The 26,687-nt window shown below is 51.7% G+C and overlaps 1 protein-coding gene across 4 annotated transcripts in view; it reads right to left on the reverse strand.

Annotated features, from left to right (window-relative positions):
• Window positions 1-1,335: 1,335 nt before the first annotated feature.
• The window catches only part of cyfip2 (cytoplasmic FMR1 interacting protein 2), a 37,313-nt gene continuing 11,961 nt past the window's right edge, over window positions 1,336-26,687 (reverse strand). For 3 of the 4 annotated variants that reach the window (XM_033029695.1, XM_033029697.1, XM_033029696.1), the window contains 17 exons: window positions 26,433-26,586; window positions 25,515-25,671; window positions 24,591-24,687; window positions 23,934-24,010; window positions 22,023-22,131; window positions 21,371-21,490; window positions 20,243-20,442; window positions 18,452-18,539; window positions 17,411-17,554; window positions 16,906-16,996; window positions 14,459-14,589; window positions 13,425-13,497; window positions 11,477-11,571; window positions 10,422-10,460; window positions 9,547-9,785; window positions 2,808-2,955; window positions 1,336-1,935 (listed from right to left, as the gene is read on the reverse strand). In XM_033029695.1, coding sequence (XP_032885586.1) covers window positions 1,768-1,935; window positions 2,808-2,955; window positions 9,547-9,785; window positions 10,422-10,460; window positions 11,477-11,571; window positions 13,425-13,497; window positions 14,459-14,589; window positions 16,906-16,996; window positions 17,411-17,554; window positions 18,452-18,539; window positions 20,243-20,442; window positions 21,371-21,490; window positions 22,023-22,131; window positions 23,934-24,010; window positions 24,591-24,687; window positions 25,515-25,671; window positions 26,433-26,586 — 2,130 coding nt within the window. In that variant the 3' untranslated portion in view covers window positions 1,336-1,767. The remainder of the gene's footprint in view (window positions 1,936-2,807; window positions 2,956-9,546; window positions 9,786-10,421; window positions 10,461-11,476; window positions 11,572-13,424; window positions 13,498-14,458; window positions 14,590-16,905; window positions 16,997-17,410; window positions 17,555-18,451; window positions 18,540-20,242; window positions 20,443-21,370; window positions 21,491-22,022; window positions 22,132-23,933; window positions 24,011-24,590; window positions 24,688-25,514; window positions 25,672-26,432; window positions 26,587-26,687) is intronic. The other variant, XM_033029698.1, reaches the window with a different exon arrangement.

Here is a 26,687-nt window from a genome sequence, read left to right on the forward strand (position 1 = left end):
AGCAGGTGACCCAACCTTGGAGATTACATTCACCAAACACAGCAATCATCTCCCAACCAACGCCTTTCCCAAACTGTAGACACAAGGAACTGCAGGTGCCGGTGTATAAAACAAGACACGAAAGTGCTGGAGTAACTCAGTGGATAAGGCAGAATCTCTGGAGAAAATAGAGTGGTGACGCTTTGGTTCACTCATCCCTTCTCACCCAACCCACCCCGCCCTCCAGGTACTTTCCCCTGCAACCGCAGGAGATGCAACACCAGTTCCTTTACCTCCTCCGTCACCTCCATCCAGGGCCCTCTGATTCCGCGGTGACTGGAGAACTGGTTGTATGGAAATCCCCGGGGCTTGAGATGTTGCCTGGCCCGCCGAATTACTCCATTACTTTGTGACCTCTCCCAAACTGCCCAATCTCACCCCCCTTCCCCCCCATCACCGGCAACTGCACAGGGGATAATTGGGGGTTCGGGGTGCTTAAAAGACATAATCAGACACCACGATATAGGCCGTTCGGCCCAACTAGTCTATGTTGACGAAGTAGTCTATGAGCTATGGTGAGGTGCTGCAGTGTGGGAGGGGCGGTACTACTGCTGATGACCAATAGACCCCCCCACCCACCCACCCCAATGAAAGAGATGGTCTGAAAGTGTGGGGGAGATGTAGTTATCGTAGCTCCAGGAACTTTCCCTGGGGCAGCAGTGAGACTTTCCAAAGCAGGCTGGATGTAAACAATGTGCGGCTGCACTCAGCTGGCGCAGAGCTGGGCCACAGCCCAGTAACGTTGGAGCAGACTGCACAGGTGAACAGTAAACACGCACGGCTGCTTTTCCTGGCCTGGTCCGTTCCTCATCTTCACTCAGCGTCCACTTACGGCTCCCAACGTCTCACCGTGGACACCTCTGCACCTTCATCTCCAACCACCTATCATCCAACCAACCATCATCATTCAAGATGCCATGAAGCTAGAGATGGTGCAGAGAAGGTTTACGAGGATGTTGCCAGGACTAGATTGTGCTGCTGCATGGGAGCTGCATTGCACTGTGCACGGGCTGTGTGCGGTCGCATGGGAACTGCATTGCACCGTACGCGGGGCCGGGTGCTGCTGCATGACTGCATTGCACGGTGCACGGGCTGGGTGCTGCTGCATGGGAGCTGCACGGCTGCATTGCACCGTGCACGGGCTGGGAGCTGCACGACTGCGAGCGAGCTGACAGTTCCCGTACTGGGAGCCGTGCTCGTTCACACTGCAGCAGGGGGCGGCGCTGAAGCCGATTTGAATGCCGACACAGGGAACTTCAGAAGCTGGTAACAAAAAAGGACACATAAACTCAGTGGTCCTGTAGTTATAACGCGTTTACCAGCAGCGCGGGTTGGACAGCACATGGCGAACATTGACATATGGGCCGGGCCGGGCCGCGAACCCTCGCCCACCGCCGGCTGCGGGTCGGGCGAACAGTATCCCCGACCCCGGCATCACTCAGAGCAAAGACAGGAGCCGAGCCGCAACTATAACATCACGTTTTAAATTATAAGCTCACATTTCACACATTAATTAACTCGTTAAATCTCTCGCTTTTACAGCGCAACTCTCGATATTTTCTGGTTGCACTCGATAAATTATATATTATCATCTGTTTGAGACGTTTCTCTTGAAAGCGCCCGAGGGAGCGCCGCACTGTGGGAGGGTCAGTGAGGGAGCGCCGCACTGTGGGAGGGTCAGTGAGGGAGCGCCGCACTGTGGGAGGGGCGGTACTGAGGGAGCGCCGCTCAGCAGGTGGTCGCCAGCGACTGGTGGATGGGCGGCTGGAAACAGCGGACGTGCTCCACGGTCGAGCTCTCGTTCTCCACCGACTTGAGGTACTTGTTGAGCATGGCGAAGATCTCGTTGTTGAGGATCTGGTACTTCCTGATGCGATCTGCCATCTTCTTCAGGGACTTTGGGGAGAGTGAATCAACGGTCAGAGCCCGCAATCTACCCCCACTCCACCTCCCCTCGACTCCACCCTTGCCCCCCACTCCACCCTCCACACACCCCTCCACTCTCGCCATCCACCCTGACCTTATCTGAAAAAGATGTCCTGACCCAACAAGTCACCTATCCATGGTACACAAAAATGCTGGAGAAACTCAGCGGGTGCAGCAGCATCTATGGAGCAAAGGAGATAGGCAACGTTTCCGGCCGAAACCCTTCTTCAGACTGATAGGGGGTGGGGGGAGAAGAAAAGAAAAAGGAGGAGGAGGAGCCCGAGGGCTGAGGGAGTGGTAGGAAGGGGAGGAGACAGCAAGGGTTAACTGAATTGTGAGAAATCAATGTTCATGCCACCAGGATGCAGACTACCCAAGTGGAATATGAGGTGCTGTTCCTCCAATTTACGGTGTTGCTCACTCTGGCCGTGGAGGAGGCCCAGGACAGAGAGATCGGATACGGAATGGGAGGGGCAGTTGAAGTGCTGAGCCACCGGTAGGTCAGGTTGGTTAGTGTGGACCGAGCGGAGGTGTTCGGCGAAACGATCGCCCAGCCTGCGCTTGGTCTCACCGGCATTTTTGTGTACCTTCGATTTTCAAGCATCTGCAGTTCCCCCTTTAACAAGTCACCTATCCATGTTCTCTACAGATGCTGTCCGGCCCGCTGAGTTACACCCGCACTGTGCCTACTTTAAGACTTTATTCCTTGGAGCTGAGGAGCTGGAGGGGTGATCTTATAGAGGTGTGTAAAATCATGAGGGGAATAGACGTCCCATCCTCCCCACCCCACCCCCCCCCACCCCCCCCCCCCCACCCCCCACACCCCATGAGCCGGCATTTACCACGTTCTTGATCATCTCATCCTTGCCGTCCTGCCGCTGCACCTTGAGCAGGTGATAGCAAAAGTCAAAGAGGTCGAAGCGTCGCTGCTGCCCCAGTAACACCATGATGGAGCAGCCCGCCCAGTTCAGGCCGTCGCCGAAACACTGCCTGTGGGTCAGAACGAGAGGGGGAAGGGGAGTTAGTTGGGCAGGCTCTATCACAACATTTAAAAGACATTTGACAGGTGCATGGGTAGGAAAGGTTTTAGGAAGATGTGAGCCAAGCACGTGGGACTTGCCCAGAATGCCAACTGGGTCGACATCGACAAGGAGGGCCGAAGGGCCTGTCTCCGTGCTGTGCGGCACCGTGACTCTAGGACCGTGAGGGGCAGCGAGTAGACGTTGGCCTTGCGAGCAAGTGCCTGGTCTCGGACCCTCGCTGCTCCCACCCTTCTCCCCTCTCCTATCACTCCCCATACCCTCACTCCCCCTCCCCCACCATCTCTTTCAGAGTTTAGTTTACTTTAAACTAAATAGTGGGACAAATTGGAAATACGAGGATGGAGTTAAAGGGAAAGAGAGTGTAGGAAAAGTTACGAAAGGCACCAGAATTAACGGGGCAGAAAGCTCACGAAGCGATAAGAGAGTATGACCAAGTGAAACGGGAATCGATGTGAAAGGTGAGGAGAGTAATGTAATAAAAGTATTACATATGAATGCACGAAGTATAAGGAATAAAGTGGATGAGCTTGAGGCTCAGTTAGAAATTGGCAAGTATGATGTTATAGGAATTACAAAGACATGGCTGCAAGAGGGCCAGAACTGAATATTCAGGGGTATGCGTCCTAATGAAAAGACAGACAGGTGGGCAGAGGGGGGTAGAGTAGCTCTGTTTTCAGTCACTTGCGAGGGGTAACATAGAATCAGGAGATGTAGAGTCAGTATGGATAGAACTCAGGAATTGTAAGGGTAAAAAGACCTGAATGGGAATTATCTACAGACCCCCAAAGAGTAGCCTGGATATAGGGTACAAGTTGAATGAAGAGTTAAAATTGGCATGTCGCAAAGGTAATGCTACGGTGGTTATGGGCGATTTCAACATGCAGGTAGACTGGGAAAATCAGGTTGGTACTGGACCCCAGGAAAGGGAGTTTGTGGATTGCCTCTGAGATGCATTCTTAGAGCAGCTTGTACTGGAGCCCACCAGGGAGCAGGCAAATTTGGATTTAGTGTTGAATAATGAAGTGGATTTGATAAGGGAATTTGAGGTAAAGGTGCCATAAGGAGGTAGTGACCATAATATGATGTCTTAATCTACAATTTGAGAGGGAAAAGGGAGAATCAGAAGTGCCAGTATTACGGTTGAGCAAAGGGGACTATGGAGCCATGAGGGAGGAGCTGGCCAAAGTTGACTGGAAAGATACCCTAGCAGGGATGACAGTGGAACAACAATGGCAAGTATTTCTGGGAATACTACAGAAGGTGCAGGATTCCAAAGAGGAAATAAGATTCTAAGGGGAGTAATAGGCAACTGCGGCTGACAAGGGAAGTCAAGGACAGTGTAAAAAATTAAGAGAAGAAGTACAACAGAGCAAAGATGAGAAGCCAGAGGATTGGGAAATGTTTAAAGAGCACTGCTACACGGGTGGTTTTAAACTGAATAAGGGGGGTGGGGTGTCGAATGGGCTAGTGGAGGATGGAGTTAAAGGGAAAGGGTTTCTTAAATGTGTGAGCGTAGAGACAGAGGGGTGTAAAATGAGGGTAGAAGCAATAGGTAGCAAGGTGAAAAGTAAAAGTGGCAGGCCGGAAAATCCAGGGCAAAAATCAAAAAGGGCCACTTTTCAACAAAATTGTATAAGGGGTAAGAGTGTTGTAAAAACAAGCCTGAAGGCTTTGTGTCTCAATGCAAGGAGCATTCGTAATAAGGTGGATGAGTTGAATGTGCAGATAGCTATTAATGACTATGATATAGTTGGGATCACGGAGACATGGCTCCAGGGTGACCAAGGCTGGGAGCTGAACATCCAGGGATATTCAATATTCAGGAGGGATAGAGAGAAAGGAAAAGGAGGTGGGGTAGCGTTGCTGATTAGAGAGGAGATTAACGCAATGGAAAGGAAGGACATTAGTTTGCAGGATGTGGAATCGTTATGGGTAGAGCTGCGAAACACTAAGGGGCAGAAAACGCTGGTGGGTGTTGTGTACAGGCCACCTAACAGTAGTAGTGAAGTTGGAGATGGTATCAAACAGGAAATTAGAAATGCGTGTGACAAAGGCAAAACCGTTATAATGGGTGACTTCAATCTACATATAGATTGGGTGAATCAAATTGGCAGGGGTGCTGAGGAAGAGGATTTTTTGGAATGTATGCGGGATAATTATCTAAATCAACATGTAGAGGAACCAACGAGAGAGCAGGCTATTTTAGACTGGGTATTGAGTAATGAGGAAGGGTTAGTTAGCAGTCTTGTTGTACGTGCCCCCTTGGGCAAGAGTGACCATAATATGGTTGAGTTCTTCATTAGGATGGAGAGTGACATTGTTAATTCAGAAACAATGGTTCTGAACTTAAAGAAAGGTAACTTTGAGGGTATGAGACGTGAATTGGCCAAGATTGACTGGCAATTAATTCTAAAAGGGTTGATGGTGGATATGCAATGGAAGACATTTAAAGACTGCATGGATGAACTACAAAAATTGTTCATCCCAGTTTGGCAAAAGAATAAATCAGGGAAGGTAGTGCATCCGTGGATAACAAGGGAAATCAGGGATAGTATCAAAGCGAAGGATGATGCGTACAAATTAGCCAGAAAAAGCAGCATACCGGAGGACTGGGAGAAATTCAGAGACCAGCAGAGGAGGACAAAGGGCTTAATTAGGAAAGGAAAAATAGATTATGAAAGAAAACTGTCAGGGAACATAAAAACTGACTGCAAAAGTTTTTATAGATATGTGAAAAGAAAGAGATTAGTTAAAACAAATGTAGGTCCCTTACAGTCAGAAACAGGTGAGTTGATCATGGGGAACAAGGATATGGCGGACCAATTGAATAACTACTTTGGTTCCGTCTTCACTAAGGAAGACATAAATAATCTGCCGGAAATAGCAGGGGACCGCGGGTCAAAGGAGTTGGAGGAATTGAGTGAAATCCAGGTTAGCCGGGAAGTGGTGTTGGGTAAATTAAATGGATTAAAGGCCGATAAATCCCCAGGGCCAGATAGGCTGCATCCCAGAGTATTTAAGGAAGTAGCTCCAGAAATAGTGGATGCATTAGTAATAATCTTTCAAAACTCTTTAGATTCTGGAGTAGTTCCTGAGGATTGGCGGGTAGCAAACGTAACCCCACTTTTTAAGAAGGGAGGGAGAGAGAAAACGGGGAATTACAGACCAGTTAGTCTAACATCGGTAGTGGGGAAACTGCTAGAGTCAGTTATTAAAGATGGGATAGCAGCACATTTGGAAAGTGGTGAAATCATTGGACAAAGTCAGCATGGATTTACAAAAGGTAAATCATGTCTGACGAATCTTATAGAATTTTTCGAGGATGTAACTAGTAGCGTGGATAGGGGAGAACCAGTGGATGTGGTGTATCTGGACTTCCAGAAGGCTTTCGACAAGGTCCCACATAAGAGATTAGTTTACAAACTTAAAGCACACGGCATTGGGGGTTCAGTATTGATGTGGATAGAGAACTGGCTGGCAAACAGGAAGCAAAGAGTAGGAGTAAACGGGTCCTTTTCACAATGGCAGGCAGTGACTAGTGGGGTACCGCAAGGCTCAGTGCTGGGACCCCAGCTATTTACAATATATATTAATGATCTGGATGAGGGAATTGAAGGCAATATCTCCAAGTTTGCGGATGACACTAAGCTGGGGGGCAGTGTTAGCTGTGAGGAGGATGCTAGGAGACTGCAAGGTGACTTGGATAGGCTGGGTGAGTGGGCAAATGTTTGGCAGATGCAGTATAATGTGGATAAATGTGAGGTTATCCATTTTGGTGGCAAAAACAGGAAAGCAGACTATTATCTAAATGGTGGCCGACTAGGAAAAGGGGAGATGCAGCGAGACCTGGGTGTCATGGTACACCAGTCATTGAAAGTGGGCATGCAGGTGCAGCAGGCAGTGAAGAAAGCGAATGGTATGTTAGCTTTCATAGCAAAAGGATTTGAGTATAGGAGCAGGGAGGTTCTACTGCAGTTGTACAGGGTCTTGGTGAGACCACACCTGGAGTATTGCGTACAGTTTTGGTCTCCAAATCTGAGGAAGGACATTATTGCCATAGAGGGAGTGCAGAGAAGGTTCACCAGACTGATTCCTGGGATGTCAGGACTGTCTTATGAAGAAAGACTGGATAGACTTGGTTTATACTCTCTAGAATTTAGGAGATTGAGAGGTGATCTTATAGAAACTTACAAAATTCTTAAGGGGTTGGACAGGCCAGATGCAGGAAGATTGCTCCCGATGTTGGGGAAGTCCAGGACAGGGGTCACAGCTTAAGGATAAGGGGGAAATCCTTTAAAACCGAGATGAGAAGAACTTTTTTCACACAGAGAGTGGTGAATCTCTGGAACTCCCTGCCACAGAGGGTAGTCGAGGTCAGTTCATTGGCTATATTTAAGAGGGAGTTAGATGTGGCCCTTGTGGCTAAGGGGATCAGAGGGTATGGAGAAAAGGCAGGTACGGGATACTGAGTTGGATGATCAGCCATGATCATATTGAATGGCGGTGCAGGCTCGAAGGGCCGAATGGCCTACTCCTGCACCTAATTTCTATGTTTCTATGTTTCTATGTAACAGAAGATAACTAAAAAGGCATTACGGGGAGAAACGGTGAGGTACGAAGGTAAGCTAGCCAAGATTATAAAGGAGGATAATAAAAGCTTCTTTAGGTATGTGAAGAGGAAAAAATTAGTCAAGACCAAAGTTGGACCCTTGAAGACAGAAACAGGTTAATTTATAATGGGGAACAAGGAAATGGCAGATGAGTTGAACAGGTACTTTGGATCCGTCTTCACGAAGGAAGACACAAACAAACTCCCATATGTACTAGTGGCCAGAGGGCCTAGGGTGATGGAGGAACTGAAGGAAACTCACATTAGGCAGGAAATGGTGTTGGATAGACTGATGGGGCTGAAGGTGATAAATCCCCAGAGCCTGATGGCCCAGTCAGGGTATTTAAGGAAGTGGCTCTAGAAATCGTGGACTCATTGGGGATCATTTTCCAATGTTCTATAGATTCAGGATCAGTTCCTGTGGATTGGATGGTAGCTAATGTTATCCCACTTTTTAAGAAAGGAGGGAGAGAGAAAACAGGGAATTATAGACAAGTTAGCCTGACATCGGTGGTGGGGAAGATGCTGGAGTCAATTATAAAAGATGAAATAGCGGCACAATTGGATAGCAGTAACAGGATCTGTCCGAGTCAGCATGGATTTTCGAAGGGGAAATCATGCTTGACTAATCTTCTGGAATTTTTTGAGGATGTAAGTTAAATGTAACTAGGAAAATGGACAGTGGAGAGCCAGTGGATGTAGTGTACCTAGACTTTCAGAAAGCCTTTGATAAGGTCCCACATAGGAGATTAGTGGGCAAAATTAGAGCACATGGTCTTGGGGGTAGGGTACTGACATGGATAGAAAATTGGTTGGCAGACAGGAAAGAAAGAGTAGAGATTAACGGGTCTCTTTCAGAATGGCAGGCAGTGACTAGTGGGGTACCGCAAGGCTCGGTGCTGGGACCGCAGCTATTTACAATATACATTAATGATTTAGATGAAGGGATTCAAAGTAACATTGGTAAATTTGCAGATTACACAAAGCTGGGTGGCAATGTGAACTGTGAGGAAGATGCTATGAGGATGCAGGGTGACTTGGACAGGTTAGGTGAGAGGGCAAATGCATGGCAGATGCAGTTTAATGTGGATAAATGTGAGGTTATCCACTTTGGTGGCAAGAACAGGAAGGCAGATTATTATCTGAATGATGTCAAGTTGGAAGAAGGAGAAGTACAACGAGATCTGGGTGTACTTGTTCATCAGTCACTGAATGTAAGCATGCAGGTACAGCAGGCAGTGAAGAAAGCGAATCATAACAAGAGGAGTTGAGTATAAGAGCAAAGAAGTCCTTCTGCAGTTGTACAGGGCCCTAGTGAGACCACACCTGGAGTACTGTGTGCAACTTTCGTCTCCAAATTTGAGGAAGGACATTCTTGCTATTGAGGGAGTGCAGCGTAGGTTCACAAGGTTAATTCCCGGTATGGCGGGACTGTCAAATGTTGAAAGAATGGAGCGACTGGGCTTGTATACACTGGAATTTAGAAGGATGAGAGTGGATCTTATTGAAACGTATGATTATTAATGGAGTGGACACGCTAGAGGCAGGAAACATGTTTCCGATGTTGGGGGAGTCCAGAACCAGGGGCCACAGTTTAAGAATAAGGGGTAGGCCATTTAGAACGGAGTTGAGGAAAAACTTTTTCACCCAGAGAGTTGTGAATCTGTGGAATTCTCTGCCTCAGAAGGCAGTGGAGGCCAATTCTCTGGATGCTTTCAAGAGAGAGTTAGATAGATTTCTTAAAGATAGCGGAGTCAAGGGATATGGGGAGAAGGCAGGAACTGGGTACTGATTGTGGATGATCAGCTATGATCACAGTGAATGGCGATGCTGGCTCGAAGGGCCGAATGGCCTGCTACTGCACCTATTGTCTTTCCCCTCCCCCTCTCTCGCCCCACTCTCCCACCCTGTCTCCTCACTGTTACTCACTCTGCGGTAAATTCGTGTGTGCCCACAGGGATGCAGTACACAAACTGCATGGCGCTCCAGAGACGGTGAAACTCCAGGCACTCATCCACATGCATGACGCCGTTAGTGGCGGGCGGCCCCTTCCACACGGGGTCCTGCAGGTATGTGCGCACGCGTGTCAGGATCACCTCGAACATGGAGAGGCCGCAGCACAGGCGCTCCTTGGTCAGCAGGTCGCCCTCCCGGGCAATGGCGATTTGCTGCAGGGAGACAGGAGTGGTGACTGGGCGGCTGGCTGGCTGGCTGGCTGGGGCAGGGGTCACCAGGGTGGACACATGGGCAGTGGTCAGTGCACCCTCTCCAGGGCAAGCCAGGACCTCCGGTCAATTCCTCCCCCTCCCCCTCAATGTCCCGTACACTGCAGCAACACCCCCCGTCTACCCCCTGCCCCCCCAACACCACTGCTGCAGCCCCCACCCTCACCCACAAAGCCAGGTGGCCATTACTGCACATCCTCCTCTACAACCCGCACCCTCAGTACAAAACCCTCCCCTAGTGACCCCTCATGCAGACCCTCACTGGGGGAACAGGTCACACACACAGACCCTCATTGGGGGAAGAGTCTTCCCCCCCCACTCCCCCTCCCCCACACAGACCCTCACTGGGGGACAAGTCACACACACAGACCCTCATTGGGGAATGGGTCACACACACAGACCCTCATTGGGGGAAGAGTCCTCCCCCCCCCCCTCCCCCACACACACCCTCACTAGGGGACGAGTTCACACACATACCCACTGACCCCCTCCCCCCACCCCCTTAACCCCCCCAGGGAAGGGGCACTCAGTCCCTGCCCAGCCAGCATGGAAGTAGGCTGATGTGATGGAGGTACTTACACTGACTGGCAGGCAGTCTTCCCATGGCTGTGAGAGGTTCTGGGGGTGTAAAACAAGCTTTATTTAGGAGGCAAGCTCTTCAGTCACCCCTCCGCTGGCCGAGTGGCTCTGGCAACCGTCCGGCCACGGGTCAAGGGCAAGCTGTGTCCAAGCTTGGGGAGCAGGGTCGCCATGGCAACTCCCCCATACCGCCACCCCTCCCCCAGACCCGCCTCGTGCTGGGGCTACAACAACAACTTGTCTTTACACAGCAGCATCAACATCCCAAAGTGACCTCCCTCCACCCCCTCCCGAACGAGCACCGCACGCGGATACGGATCAAGGTGTGAGGAGGGCCAGAGCCCCGCCACAGGGGGGGGGGGGAGGCTTCATGGAGCAAATTAGAGGGGGAGAGCGCGGGAGGAGGTGTGAGAAGGAGGGTAGGAGCTGGGAAGTGGAAGGAGGGAAATCAAGGCAGCTTGTCAAAGTCCAGAGTGTCTGATCTAGTACCGGACAGAGGTTGATCGGTGTGAGGGGTGTGTGTGGGACTGTCCCCTAGTTAGGGGCTGAGTGTGTGTGTGAGAGACCCAGTGGGGGGGTCAGTAGGTGTGTGGGATGTTTTACAGTATTAATGTTCATCTCAAGGACATGCCCTGGGGATTGGTATGGCTGTGGGCTGGGCAGGGGCACCGGCAGAGGAAAGGGGTGGGCAGGTTGAGCGTGGGCCGGTTACCGTGGCTACCGCCAGCGATTAATCGGGGGAGGAGGTGAGTGGGAGGGGTGAGGAGGGATGGGAAGGTGGCCATGGAGGAGGGGAAGAGGGGAGGTGGAGCCAGGAGTAGGGAGAAGGGGACTGGGGGGAGGGGGCGGGCAAGAAGGCTGGCCAGTGGGTGGGGGGGGTGTGAGCAGAGGGGGAGTGAGTCCCTGAGAGGGACGGGGTGCAGCCGGGGTGGAGGGCAACGAAGGGGAGGTGGGTTGTTGCGGGAGGTGCAGCTGGGAGGGGGGATTTGTGCAGGGGGAGGCAGATGGGAGCAACTGGGAGGTGGATGAGTGCAGCCGGAAGGTGCCTCCCTTACCTGAGGTGTCCCCAGCCTCTCGATGAGGGGCACGAGGTGCAGGGGGGCGTACTTTGCCTCCAGCCTCTTCATCCTCACCTCCAGCCGCTCCCCCTCTGCGGACGAGACACAGGGTGAGGCCCCAGCATTACCCACGCCGACACCCCCATCCCTCCCTGGGAATCTGCTCCACATCCCTGCTCCTTGGGGGTCCCACAGCCTTCACTCTCCTCCCAGACCCAGGCACAGTTGAACCGCCCACCTGCCCAGATCCCTGTCTCCACTCCCCTGTTTATCACAGACCAGACTCCCCACCACCAACTCCATGTACACCTAGAGAGAGGGGGATGGGATGTTGTTGGTGCAGAAATCATCAGTTATATGGAGAGTCATTTGACAGAAGTGTGAACTCTTTCACACCCACAGGCAGACATTCACTTGCACCTCCTCCAACCTCATCCACTGTATCCGTTGTTCAAGATGTGGACTCTCCAAGATCTGCGAGACCAAACGTAGACTGGGCGATCGTTTCGCTGAATGTACCTTGGCTCAGTCCGCCTGGACCTACCTGATCTCCCAGTAAAAAACACTTTAATTCCCCTTCCCATTCCCACACTGATCTTTCTGTCCTAGGCCTCCTCCATTGTTAGAGTGAGGCCAAACACAAATTGGAGGAACAGCATCTCATATTTCGCTTGGGCAGCTTTCAGCCCAGTGGTATGAATATTGATTTATCTGACTTCCAGTAACCCCTGCATTCTCTCTCTCCATCCCTCCCCCACCCAAGTCGTACCAGCTCCAAAGTTACCAAGTCTCACTGTCTGCACTCATTCTCACCTGTTTCATTGTTACTTTTTCCCATATCTTTCATTCATTTCTTCTCTATCACTCTACATCACAGTCTATATCTCTCATTTCTCTTTCCCCTGACTCTCAGTCTGAAGAAGGGTCTCACCTATTCTTTTTCTCCAGAGATGCTGTCTGACACGCTGAGTTACTCCAGCTTTTTGTGTCTGCACATACAGACACACGCACACACACACACACAAAAAAACCCCACAAACTGCTGGAGTCTCTCACCGGGTCAGGAAGCATCTCTGGACAACGTTTCTAGTCTGCATTCAGACGGGGTTACTCCAATACTTGTGTTTTGTTGGAGCCAGTCTCTCCGGTTCCTTGTGTCTCCACACATGGACATACAAACGCATGCACATGCAAACACATAGAAACATAGAAAATAGGTGCAGGAGTAGGCCATTCGGCCCTTCGAGCCTGCACCGCCATTCAATATGATCATCCAACTCAGTATCCTGTACCTGCTTTCTCTCCATACCCCCTGATCCTTTTAGCCACAAGGGCCACATCTAACTCCCTCTTGAATATAGCCAATGAACTGGCCTCAACCACATTCTGTGGCAGAGAATTCCAGAGATTCACCACTCTCTGTGTAAATTTTTTTTTTCTCATCTCAGTCCTAAAAGATTTCCCCTTTATCCTTAAACTGTGACCCCTTGTTCTGGACTTCCCCAACATCGGGAACAATCTTCCTGCATCTAGCCTATCCAACCCCTTAAGAATTTTGTAAGTTTCTATAAGATCCCCCCTCAATCTTCTAAATTCCAGTGAGTACAAGCCAAGTCTATCCAGTCTTTCTTCATAGGAAAGTCCTGACATCCCAGGAATCAGTCTGGTGAACCTTCTCTGCACTCCCTCTATGGCAAGAATGTCCTTCCTCAGATTAGGAGACCAAAACTGTACGCAATACTCCAGGTGTGGTCTCACCAAGACCCTGTACAACACGCATACACGCAGGTGCCACTGGTGCATACATACACATGTACACACACACACTCAGAGCCACACAGTGCCGCAGACATGAACACAGACCTACGCACACCCTCCCACACACACTTCCACACACGCTCCCGGCACACGCTACCCATGGTGGGGGCGATAACAAACAACTGACCTTTGATGTAGACCCTGGGTAGAATATTCTGGAAGGGGGCCGCATGCAGAAGATCACAAACTTCCTCTTGAGACTGTGAACGAGACAAATGGATGTTACGTTACAACTGCACATAACTCTGGTCAGACTGCACTTTTCTTTACAGTTTTTAAAAAGTTATTTACGGATACAAAATCACATTGAAAACACCGACTGCATGTTGCCATGACCCACGCAGGCTCAGCAGCAAACTGGCCAAGAGATTTCGACTTTTAGACTTTAGAGATACAGCCTGGAAACAGGCCCTTCAGTCCACCGAGTCCACGCCGACCAGCGATCAACCCATACACCAACACTATCCTACACACTAGGGGCAATTTACAGAGGCCAATGAACCTCCAGATTCGCACGTCTTTGGAGTGTGGGAGGAAACCGGAGCAGCCGTAGAAAACCCACGCAGTCACAGGGAGAACATGCAAACTACATAGACAGCCCTTGTAATCAGGATTGTATTCGGGTCTCTGGGCGCTGTGACCAGCAGCTCTACCGCTGCACCACTGTGCCGCCCAGATCTCCCAAGCGACCCACCTCCCTCCACATGGGATGCCCAAAGATCAGCAGAGTGGAGTAGCCCCAACACATTCCCGTGTGCACGTGGTTACACAGACTCCTCCCGACCTCAGGAGGATGAGTCCGGGAACCGACTCACCAAGCAGTTGTATGGTACAGCTCTGTGCAACACTCTCCACCCAAGGTCCCTGATGTAAAGGGGAAGGACACTCATGTACAGAGACCACCACGGGGGACCCCCTTCACCATCAGGTGCCTAAACTGCCACAGCATCCCTGGACCTGGAGCATTGTGTGCAGTTCAGGTCACTACATTATGGGCTGGGCTGGGGAGGATGTAGAGGAGATCCTCCAGGACCTTGCCTGGATTGCAGTCTAGTTATGAGGAGAGATCGGATGGGTTGGGCTTGTTGTCTCTTGTGTGAGGGGGACTAAGGGGGGTCCTGATATAATTACGGGGGGAGGGGATGGGTCGGACCACCTTACCAAGGCCTGCTCAATGAGCAGGCAGAAGAGGATGGCGTTGCCCACCTCCCTCAGACTCTGAAACACGTCCGTTTTCAGCTCCGCGTACTCAATGATGTCCTTCAGCTGGTGGTGGAAGAACTCCAGGATCCCTGCACAGAGGACAGAGGTCACCACCCCTCACACCGATCAACCTTCCCGCCATCCCCGACCCATCACACTGACCTCTGACATTCCACCACCCCATCACCCCAACCCTGACCCCTGACAGTCTGTGCATCTCACACCAACCCATGATCCCATCTTTTCTCACTGAGTCATTCATAAGGACGTTAATAATTTCATATGTTCTCGGAGCAGAATTAGGCCATTCGGCCCATCAAGAATCAAGAACATCTCAATCTCCACCTTAACCTTCCGTGGCAATTAATTCCACAGATTCACCACCCTGCTCAAGGGTCTGAGCTACAGGGTGAGGTTGGGCAGACTAGGACTTTATTCTTTGGAGCACAGGAGGATGAGGGGTGGTCTTATAGAGATGTACAAAATCATGAGAGGAATAGATTGGGTAAATGCACAGTCTTTTGCCCAAAGTAGGGAAACCAAGAACCAGAGGACATAGGTGTAAAGTGATGTGGGAAAGATTTAATAGGAACCTGAGTGGCAAAGAAAGGTGGGTATCTGGAACGAGCTGCCAGAGGAGGTGAGGCAAGCACAGAAGTTTGAAAGCGTACTCAGAAACAGCTTCTTCCACTCTGTTATCAGACTTCTGAACGGTCCTTCCATAAGCTAGGGTACTGTACGATTCACCTCTACCCCATTGCAGACATTGGACTTTGTGTCTGGAACAGATGGGCTACAATGCTGAGAACTATATTCTGCCTTCCCTTTGCTCTCAACCTATTGTACGAGTTTGGCTTGATTGTATTTATGTATGGTATTATCTGATCTGATTGGAAAGCATGCAAAACAAAGCTTGTCACTGTATCTTGGTACACGTGACAACAATAAACCTAAAACTAACACATTTGAGCCGGTACATGGATAGGAAATATTTAGAGGGATATGGGCCAAATACAGGCAGGTGGGACAGTGTAGGTGGGGCATCTTGGTTGGTGTGGACGAGTTGGGCTGAAGGGCCTGTTCCTGAGCTCTTTGACTCTGTCCTGTCACTATGTTGGAATAAAGCGGGGACACGTCATACTGGGGCTGATCCCATACCATGTTGAGGCCATTCCCGAGGCAGGGGGATAGGAGGGCACTGACTCGCCGAGCAAGGGGACCAGGTGCCTTCTGGCCGGGCCTGGAGATGTTGCTGGGGAGAGTTCAGAGGGGCCAGCGGGGACGACTATCAGAGTTATACAGTGGGTATGGATCGGCTACAGGAACGGGCAGAGAAATGGCAGATGGAGTTTAATCCGAGTGAGTGTGAGATGTTGCTCCTTGGGAGGTTGAATGTAAGGGGAAATTAATGGGGACCCTTAACAGCATTGATGTGCAGAGGGATCTTGAAGTCCAAGTCCCTAACTCCCTGAAAGTGGCAACACAAGTAGATAGAGCGGGAAAGAAGGCGTGCATTATGTTTGCCTTCATCTGTTAGGACAAACTGTCAAACTGTGCAACTCCTCCCCCTTCTGTTGTGGGGTATACTGACTCTCCCTCCCCCCCCCCCCCCCCCCCCAGATCTTTGCACATCCACATTCCTTTCCACTAGTCACTTTAATTTCATGTATCATGTGTTTTATGACTGTTGGCAGATCAATTTCCGTCCTGGGATAAATAAAGTTCTATCGTATCATATCGTACTTTGAGTATAAGAGTCAGGAAGTCATGTTGCAACTCCATAGGACATTTGGCTGCATTCGGAGTATTGCGTGCAGTTCTGGTCGCCCCATAAGAGGAAGGATGTGGAGGCTTTGGAGAGGGTGCAGAGGAGGGTTACCAGAATGCAGCCTGGATTAGAGGCTGGATTAGAGGGTATTGGCTATAAAGAGGTTTGACAGGCTTTTATTTTCTCCGGAGTGTCAGAGACTGAAGGGAGACTCGAAGTATATAAAATGATGAGAGGCATAGATAGGGTAGACAGTCAGAACCTTACAGTAAGAAATATCAAATGCTAGAGGGCATAGGTTTAAGATGAGAGGGGTAAAGTTTAAAGATTGAGGCAAGTTATTTTTACCGATGTTGGTGGGAGCCTGAAATGTGTTGCCAGGGATGGTGATGGAGACAGATATGATAGTGGTGTTTATGAGGCTTGTAGATAGGCACATGGATATGCAGTGGAGGGATATGGATCACATGCAAAGAGATAAGAGTTGGTCTTGCCTTCATGCTTGGCACAGATATTGTGGTCTGAAGGGCGTGTTCATGTGCTGTACTGTTCTATGTTGTGTGGATGTAGGGAAAGGGCAGGTGGGGAACGGCTGAAGGGCCAGGTGCCCACCCACCCCCCGGCCGCTCCCACTCACCTGGCGAGCCGTACTCGTGGCGGGGCAGACGACAGATCTTCGGCATCACCTCGATCAAGGTCTTCACGTACTGCAGGATGGTGCCCTGGAGCTGTGCGATGGGCAGAGTGTCAGCCCAAACCCTACCCCCCTCGTTACCCATTCCTTCCCCTCCCCCTGCACCACCTCCAATGGGCAATCGGCAGAGGCATCAGCCCGGCCCGTACGCCCCTCCTTCTCCCACCACCCCCCCCCCCCCCCCCCCCCCCCCCTCCAAGCCCCCTCCTCCTCAGGCTCCCGCCACCCAATGCTTTGTCTTTTTAAATGTAAACCAGCTTCGGTATTTCCTGTGTCTCCACCACCTCCTGACCCACCTCCATCCTCCCAACCTTTGACCCACCTGATCATCCCCCCCCCCCTCACATTGCCCCCACAGTTACACCCTCACCACCTCCCTCCATACTCCCCCCTCCCTGTGACCACTGTTATCCCACTTGCTCCATACTTTCCCTTCCGCATTACCTACCAGGCTCTTGACGATCTTCAGCAGCTCCTCCATGACCACAGCGATACCCTGGTACCCCAGAAGCCGACAGATGGTCTTGAAGTGGGGGGGGCCCACAAAGTTGCGGAAGACGCTGTAGATGTGGGTGAAGGCGATGTTGAGGGGCTGTGGGGGCAAGGTCAGGGGTCAGCGGGAGGAGGAACCTGACTTGGTGCCCAGAGGCTCACAACACTGCCACACACAGAGTACTGGAGTAACTCAGCGGGTCAGGCCGCATCTCTGGAGAACATGGACATGTGACGTTTCAGGTCAAGACCCTTCACCAGATTGATTGTGGCAGCAGGAATCACAGGGACAGGGGGTAGGGTGCAGAGATAGAGAGAGAGAGGGTCTCCTCTGGCTCAGGAACATCATGGGCAGATGTTTCCTGTCGCTTTAGAGATACTACATGGAAACAGGCCCTTCGGCCTACCGAGCCCACACCGACCAGAGAGCACCCCGTATACTAGCACTATCCTACACACTAGGGACAACTTATAACTTGCAGAAGCCAATTAACCTACAAACTTGCACGTCTTTGAAGTGTGGGAGGAAACAGGAGCATCCAGAAGAAATGGACACGCTCACAGTGAGAGAACGTACAAACTTTGTACAGACAACACCCGTAGTCAGGATTGAAGCCAGGTGTGTGGTGCTGTGAGGAAGCAACTCTACCACTCTGCCACCCGGTGTAGACATATAGCACAAAAACAGGCCCTTCGGCCCACTGTTCCCATGCTAACCTTTCCGGACATGCACTAATCACGGTTGCCCACACCAGGTTCATATCCCACCACTCTATGATTCTTCTACTACTCTATGTCCCTGACACAAGCTACACTGACACAGGATGGAGGTCCCAGAAGACCACTGCTGGGCCACGGGTCCCCCCACCCCTGGGGGTGCCCGCCACACACGCAACGCTCTGATGAACCATCAGGATTGGGACATGTGTTGGACAGTGACAGGTCAACAGGACACCAGCCCCACTGATACCACCAACAGCCTGTGCCCTCGACTCACCTTGGAGCCGTACAGGTAGTAGGGCTGGACGCTAGCCGGCTTGTCCCGCTGCGGCTCATCCGTGAAGGGAATGGCAGTGCGGACAAACCTGGTCACACACATGGCAACAACGAGGTCCATGATCACCAGCAGAGAGAGACAGAGAGAGAGGAATCACAGGGTTAATGTCACACACTCCTGGGGATCAGGCACAGAGTGAGCCCCCTACATCATCCCATCGCACACTCCCAGGATCACTGGACTCTAAAGACTTTCTTTGTTTTTTAAATGGCTTTAATTTGTGAGGAATTTGAGTGTGTCGAGAGTCATAGGAGCGGCAGAGGCTGGTGGATTGCCAAGGGTGCTTGGAAACGTGGGACCTGAGATTTGGATCAATGTTGTGGTTGTTTACATTGAAAACTTCCCTCCCATATCAATTCACCCAGCCCAGGTCAGCTGCATTTTGGATTCCCACTGAAGCTGGAGGCAAGCACAGTTGCAAAGCACTGGACCTGGCAAAGAAGCCTTCAGAAGCTGCAACTTCAATGAGGAAGATCGACACGAACATTCCTTGTTCATCTGGAGAATAATGCTTTTGTTGTTTTTCTGGACTCTCCTTAATGAGACTGTTCATTAAATGTTGGAGCAACAGCAGTAGGATTTTAATTTAATAACATTTATCGAGCCACTGCTCAAAGATGGCGACCACTCAGAGCAACGCAACTCCTGACCCTCCACCATTGTTTAAGTTGATGGGGAGTAAATATGGAGTTATAACAAATTTACAAAATAACCTCACTTTGGAGGCCATTGCAGCCTTGGAGGTCAGTGGGAAGTCATAGTTTTCATAGAAAAATCTGAACAGGTGGTAGCCAGACATAAAAACAGTTTTTATCCACGAGTAGTTGCTCTACTCAACAGCCAAACATTTGTAGCCTCCCTTTGATCTGGTATTTTGTTGGTTCACATGCTTGATCAATGGTGTTTTATCATTAATGTCTTATTATTATTAATGTTTAGTGTTTTACGAGTCATTCGTAACTGTCACTGTATGTCATGTGGGCGGAGCACCAAGGCATATTCCTTGTATGTGAATACTTGGCCAATAAACTTACTTACTCCCAGGAGGCTGCTCCTCAAGTTGTGGCTGCATTTCAGTCTGACACTTGTGAATGTTTGCAAACTAATTGGAAGTATTGATCCTTTCCAGTATTTCGTAACTGTGATTGTGTAAACTGACTAACCACTGGGATCTGTTGATTCACAGCAACAGTAGAAAGATTTTGATTTATAAAGTATTACCAACGTCTGATGAGCCGCTGTTGATATTTGGTCACGGTACAGAGGGGGGACGGGGGGAACGCTTGCTGGGGGAGGATTTTCCCTGTCGGTTTGCTCCTGGAATTGGTCGTGGTGACCAGGCTGTGGGTCCAGGCTGCGGACAGTCGAGGGTGCTGCCCGAGTCGACTGCCTGTCCCCCTTCCGGGCCTACATCCGTGCCCGCGTGTTCCCTGGAGAGGGAACACTCGGTGTCTACGGGCACTTTGGAGACCTTCCGTGAACACTGGTCGCCCCGGGTGGCCGAGTGTACAGCTGATGAGAATTACGTCATTTAAAAATTGATTGGTGTTTAGTAAACTGCCAGATGAGGCAGTTTTGATTGTGCTATGTATGTTTGTTTTTGTTTTCTGAATAAAAGTATTTGTATAAATTAAAAAATTAAAATAAAAAAGTGGTGAGGGACAGAGTGCAGCTCCCTCCGTCCCGTCACACATTCCAGGGGCAGGGCAGGGACAGACTTGGGGCACTGACCGGTTGGTGGAGCCGTTGTAACAGTAATTGGGAAGGAAATCAAAGTTGAGTTCCCAGAAGACGTGGAGCGTGATTCGTCCATAGGGAGCAGAGACGTTGTGGTTGGCCTCGCGGAACATGGCGTCAAAGCTGTCCAGCGTCATGTGTTTGGAGAGCAGGCGGTGGGTCAGGCGGTTCACCTCAAACAGCCACTCCAGCTCCTGTGGGGGTACAGAGTTACAGCTGCAGTGCCTCACAATCCCCGCCCCAACACTCCCTGCCTCCCCCCCAACCCCACCCACTACTCCCTCCTACTTGACCCGACCCACCACTCCCTCCCCCTCAACCCAACACTCCCTGCCTCCCCCCCCCCCAAACCCGACCCACCACTCCCTCCCCTCCTGCTCCCTACCCAATCCCCCCACCCCGCCTCTCCCGCCCCCCAATCCCTCGCATCACACCCCCACCACGCTCCCTCCCCCTCTGATCTTTCCCCAGGGCCTATCTGCTTGAACAATTGAGTAAATGGAATTGAAGCACACCGCATGGAAACAGGTCCTTCGGCCCACTGAGTCCACACCTACCATCAATCACCCATTTGGTGCAATTTACAGAGGGCCAATTAACCTACAAACCCGCATGTCTATGGGACGTGGGAGGAAATGACCCATAGATCGAGAGGAAACCCACGCGGTCACAGGGAAAACGTGCAAACTACACACAGACAGCACCCGAGATCAGGATCGAACCCGGGCCTCTGGAGCTGTGAGGCAGTGGCTCAACACACTGCGTTTATCTATGCTTGTGGATCCCTCCAATTATCAAGCCGTCAACTCTTGTTAGCCGTTAAACGTAATACACAGTAGGTGGTGGGTGGAACGAACTGCCAAAGGAGGTCGTTGAGGCAGGTACTAAAACAGCATTTAAAAGACTTCGGACGAACATGGATAATAGGATAGATTTAGAGATATGGGCCAAATGTGGGCAGGTGGGACTAGTGTAGATGGGGTATCTTGGTTGGCGTTAGCAGGTTGGCCCAACTCCTGTTCGCTATGCTGTATAGCCGCGTCGCACACTGTGAGATGGGCACTTTGGTGGCTGGAACTGCGGTCAGTCAGCAGCACGAGGGTGAGGATCCCGACTCCTTACCACCACAGAGGTGAGGTCTTCACTCTCGAAGCGACTGATGGCGTGATCCAGGGACTTGTACATGGCGGCTGAGATACGCTGCGTGATCAAGCGGTTCAGGTCGATGGACCGGCCCAGGAGCTGTAGAGACAGCGGCAGATCAACCCCAGACCCTCACCCACTCCGGGTTCCTTCCCTCTCTGCCCCCCCCCCCCACCCCTCCCCTCCAACCCCCCTCCCCCACCCCCCCTCCCCCACCCCTCCAACCCCCCTCCCCCAACATAGAGGCAGCGGCAGATCAACCCCAGATCCTCACCCACTCTGGGTTCCTTCCCTCTCTGCCCCCCCCACCCCTCCCCTCCAACCCCCCTCCCCCTCCAGCCCCCCTCCCCCACCCCCCCAACATAGAGGCAGCAGCAGATCAACCCCAGACCCTCACCCACTCTGGGTTCCTCCCCTCTCTGCCCCCCCCCCACCCCTCACCCACCCCTCCACATTATCCTCCAACACCCCCCCCCCCATCCCCAACACCCTCTCACCCCTTGCCCTGGGGCATCCTGGCCCCCACCGCTTACCCAGCACTCTCCCACCCCTCAGCAACTTGGCCCTCGCCCTCGCCCTCGCCCCTCTCCCACCACCCCATCCTTCTCCTCACCCCTCCCTTTGCCCGCACCTGTACGTGCCGTTGCTTCAGCAGGGTCTCGTAGCGGTTGGAGGGGGGGTAGGGGATGATCACTCCGTAGTTCTTGCACTCGGCCCGGAACCTCTTATCCAACAGCACGCTGCAAAGAGAGAGCCGCTGTCATTGAGTCCGAGACTGACCCGGCCTTGTGGCCCAACGCACCCGCGCCAACCAACATGCCCCATCTACACTAGTCTACCCGTCTAAAGAAGGGTCCCGACCCGAAACGTTGCCCATTCCTTCTCTCCAGAGATAGTGCCTCACCCGCTGAGTTACTCCAGCATTTTGTGTCTCCCATCTACACGTCCCATCTACACCAGTCCCATTTACACCAGTCCCATCTACACCAGTCCCATCTACACCAGTCCCATCTACACCAGTCCCATCTACACCAGTCCCATCTACACCAGTCCCATCTACACCAGTCCCATCTACACCAGTCCCATCTACACATCCCATCTACACCAGTCCCATCTACACCAGTCCCATCTACACCAGTCCCATCTACACCAGTCCCATCTACACCAGTCCCATCTACACCAGTCCCATCTACACCAGTCCCATCTACACCTGTCCCATCTACACAAGTCCCATCCACAACAGTCCCATCTACACTAGATGTGCACTTTGCTCCCGACTTCACCTCCATCTCCAACAGATGCACTCTAGGAAGCATCCTGACATTGCACAAAAGCCCGGTACGGCAATTCCAACGCACAGGAACGCAAGAGGCTGCAGAGAGAGGTGGACTGCCTGGGCCATCCCAGGTCCACCCACCCCTCCATCCAAACATCTACACCAGGTGCTGCCTCAAGGCGGCATCTACCATCAAGGATCTCCACCATCCGGGCCGCGTCCTCTTCTCACTGCTACCATCGGGCAGGAGGTACAGAAGCCTGAAGTCACACACCACCAGGTTCAGGAACCGACCCGCACAACTCTAATCCTACCTCAGTAATAGAGCACTACTGACCACCTCTTGCACTCCCGGAGACCTGTATGAATTTTGAATTGTGTTTTTGCAGTCTTCATTCTTTAAGAAATGACATGCGATTTATGTGTGATTCACTACAATTGATGTGTGTCTGTCTATACGTGTGATGCTACTGCAAGCAAATCTCTCATTGTACCTGTACTTCACTGTACTCATGCAGATGACAATAAATCTGACCTCGAACCTGAAACTAGCCCCACCTTTGAGCAACAACACAAAGGTTGAGACATAGAACAGTACTGCCCAGGAACAGGCAGCACAGTGGTTCAGCGGTCGTGTTGCTCCCTCACAGTGCCAGAGACTGGGGTTCGATCCTGACTATGGGTGCTGTCTGTATGGAGTTTGTACGTTCTCTCTGTGACCTGGGTGGCCTTTCTCTGGGATCTCTGGTTTCCACACACACTCCAAAGACGTGCAGGTTTGCAGGTTAATTGTCTTGGTATAATTGCAAATTGTCTCTAGTGTGTAGTATAATGTTAGTGTACGGCAATCGCTGGTTGGCGTGGACTCGATGGGCTGAAGGGCCTGCTTCCGCGCTCCATCTCTTAACTAAACCCAACATACTCTTCAGCCCAAAATGTCTGTACCGAGCATGTCAAGATCAACTCTTATCTGCCTGTAGATGAACCATATCCCTTCATTCCCTGCATATCCATATACTTATCCAAAAGTCTCTAAAACACCACTAATATATCTGCCTCCACCACCACCCCCGGCAGCACGCTGAGTAGGATAGGCAAATGGTCAGCATGGATCTGGTGGGCTGAATAGCCTGTTTTTGTGCCGTGCCACCATCTGAGCTGAGGAGCTGGCACAGTCTCAATGGGGCAAGTTGTCTCTAGAGATGCTGCTCCCGTTTTCATGGAGGTTGTTGACGGGGTTGAAAGCTGCAGATCTGGGTCACCCACCTGCCGGCCATAGCCTTGTAGTAAGCGAAGATCTGATCGGCCAACTTGTAAACAAACTGATCAAAGCACAGGTTCACCTAGGGCACAAAGCAAGAGGATCAGGACCAGGGGCATCTGCTGCTGCCGCCACCTTCACAGGGAGCAAGGGCAGCTCAGTCTCCCGTGAACCCACACTGTTACCCCAGGGGTCTGCTCTCCCCCGTGGCCCCTCACCATTACCCTAGGGGTCTAGTCTCCGCTGTTGCCCCACAGATGATGGTTGATGATTCAATGGTTCTTTATTATCATGGGTACCAAAGTACAGCGACATTCATTTCAGATCAGTAAGATTACTGCCATCTGATGTCCACTTTGCTCCCAAGGCTTCAAGGCAGGACATCCCAATAGCAAATTGCTGCTGAGGTTCCCCGCATTGAGTTCCACCTTTGTCTAGAGATAGCAGGACCAGCCCGGGATGTCCCAGCTTGGAGAGGGGGTGGAGGGAAGTCAGTGCTGAGCTGCCCCTGGAGAGGAGAGAGAGAGAGTGAGTTGGGGACATGATGTCCCCATGACTGCCAGGCTGGCTGATGGGGTGAGGGAGTGGTGATGGTCGGCTGGTCACATCTGCCCTCTCTCTCCCTGCCGTCTCCCAGGGACCCGCGCAGGGAGATCTCTCACCTCCGCTTCAATCTCATCGTACAGGAACTGCTTCTTGAACTTGGTCAGGGTGTAGTAGGCACTGTCGTTGTACAGGTCCAGTGGGTACAGCACGTATCTGAAAACCACAACACATCAAAGGCTGAACATGGTGCTGGCAAACATGGTGTCTGCGGTGGATCTTGGTCAGGTTAGATGCGATGGGCCGAAGGGCCTGTGGCTGTGCTGTGTGACTACCTCAGCCACACAGCACAGAAAGAGGCCCTTTGGACCATCGCACCCAGGCCAACCATGATGCCCCAACTACACTAGTTCCACCTGGGCCCATACCCCTCTAAACATTTCCTATCCGTGTACGAGTCTATAATGTTCTAATGTTTAATATAAATCTATACAAATGCTATATGGTGTGAAGAAGGGTCCGACTTGAAACAACACCAATGCATGTTCTCCGGACATGCTGCCTGACCCATTGAGTTTCTCCAGCACGTTGTGTCTATCTTTTAAATACTGTTATAGTTCAACTAATACCTCAACTACCTCCTCTGGCAGCTCAATCCATATACCCACAGCCTCTATGTAAAAAGTTGCCCCTCAGATTCCTATTAAGTCTTTCCCCTTTCTCCTTAAACCTCTGTCCTCTGGATCTTGATTCCCCTACACTGGGTAAAAGACTGCATTCACCCCATCTATTCCTCTCATGATTTTATACTCCTCGATAAGATTGGTGGTCATCCTGAGTTCCAAGGAATAAAGTTCTAGGCTGCTCAACCTCTCCCAGTAGCTCAGGCCATCGAGTCCTGACAACATCCTTGCAAATCGTCTCTGCACTCTTTCCAGCTTGACGACATCTTTCCTATACCAGGATTACCAAATCTGAACACAATACTCAATATGTGGTCTCACCTATGCCTTGTACAATTGTAACATGACCTCCCAACTTACTCCATCATGGAGGGTTCCTTGGTCTCCAGGATGTGGTCGGTCAGGATCCAAGGCATGGACATCTCGATGGGGAACTGGATGCGGCGACCCATGGTCAACTCCAGGAAGAACTCTCGGAACCAGAGCTGGGACAGGTCACAGCACTGCTGGAGGGACTCTGCAGGTACAGCAGTGCATCAGCAATGGTCACTGCGCTACACAGGCAGGGCATTGAATCACCCACTTCTCACCTCCCCCATCGACTCCCCACCCAACGCACCCCTCCCAACGACACTCCCCCCCATCACCCACTTCCCCTACCCCACCACACCCACCCACACTCCCCCCATCACCCTCCCCCACCACACCCCTCCCACCCACACTCCCCCCCATCACCCACTACCCCAACCCACCCCCCCACTGACACTCATACCTATCACCCACTCCCCCCACCACACCTATCCCACCCACACTCACCACACCCACACTCCGCCCCATCACCCACTCCCCCCACCACACCCCTCCCACCCACACTCCCCCATCACCCACTCCTCCCACCACAACACCCTCCCACCGACACTCCCCCCCCATCACCCATACTCACCCCACCACACCTATCCCATCCACACTCCCTCCACCACACCCCCACCCATCACCCACTCCCCCCACCGACACTCATACCCATCACCCACTCCCCCCCATCACCCACTCCCCCCACCACACCCCTCCCACTGACACTGCCCCCCTCATCAATCACCCTCCTCCCACACCGCACCCCTCCCATGGACATTGCCAGGGGGGAGGATGGGGTGGATTGAAGGGTGCCCACCCTTGTATGAGGCAGGGTGCCCTGGCCTCATGGCATGGTTCAGCCCCACTGTTGAGGACTGCCCCCCCTGCCCCCACCCCCTTCCCGTCAAGTGGCGAGACGGCCCGTACCGCTGAAGTTGAGGAGGTGGGTGTGGAAGAAGGACTGCTTGTGGAAGTCCTCAATGGCGGTGACAATGGGCCCGTCCAGGCTGCTGCGCAGAGTCTTCTTGGAGCCGCTCTTGTCAGCGATGAGAGACTCCAGCATGGTGCGCACCATGTACAGCTGTGGGAGGACAGGGCAGTCAGTGTCTGCTGGTCAGGGTGGCAGCGGTCAGAGTTGCAGCGGTCAGTTATGCCCGGTCAATGCCATGCCGGTCAGTGCCA

This window comes from Amblyraja radiata, chromosome 11 (assembly GCF_010909765.2).
Source record: "Amblyraja radiata isolate CabotCenter1 chromosome 11, sAmbRad1.1.pri, whole genome shotgun sequence".
NCBI lineage: Eukaryota > Metazoa > Chordata > Chondrichthyes > Rajiformes > Rajidae > Amblyraja > Amblyraja radiata.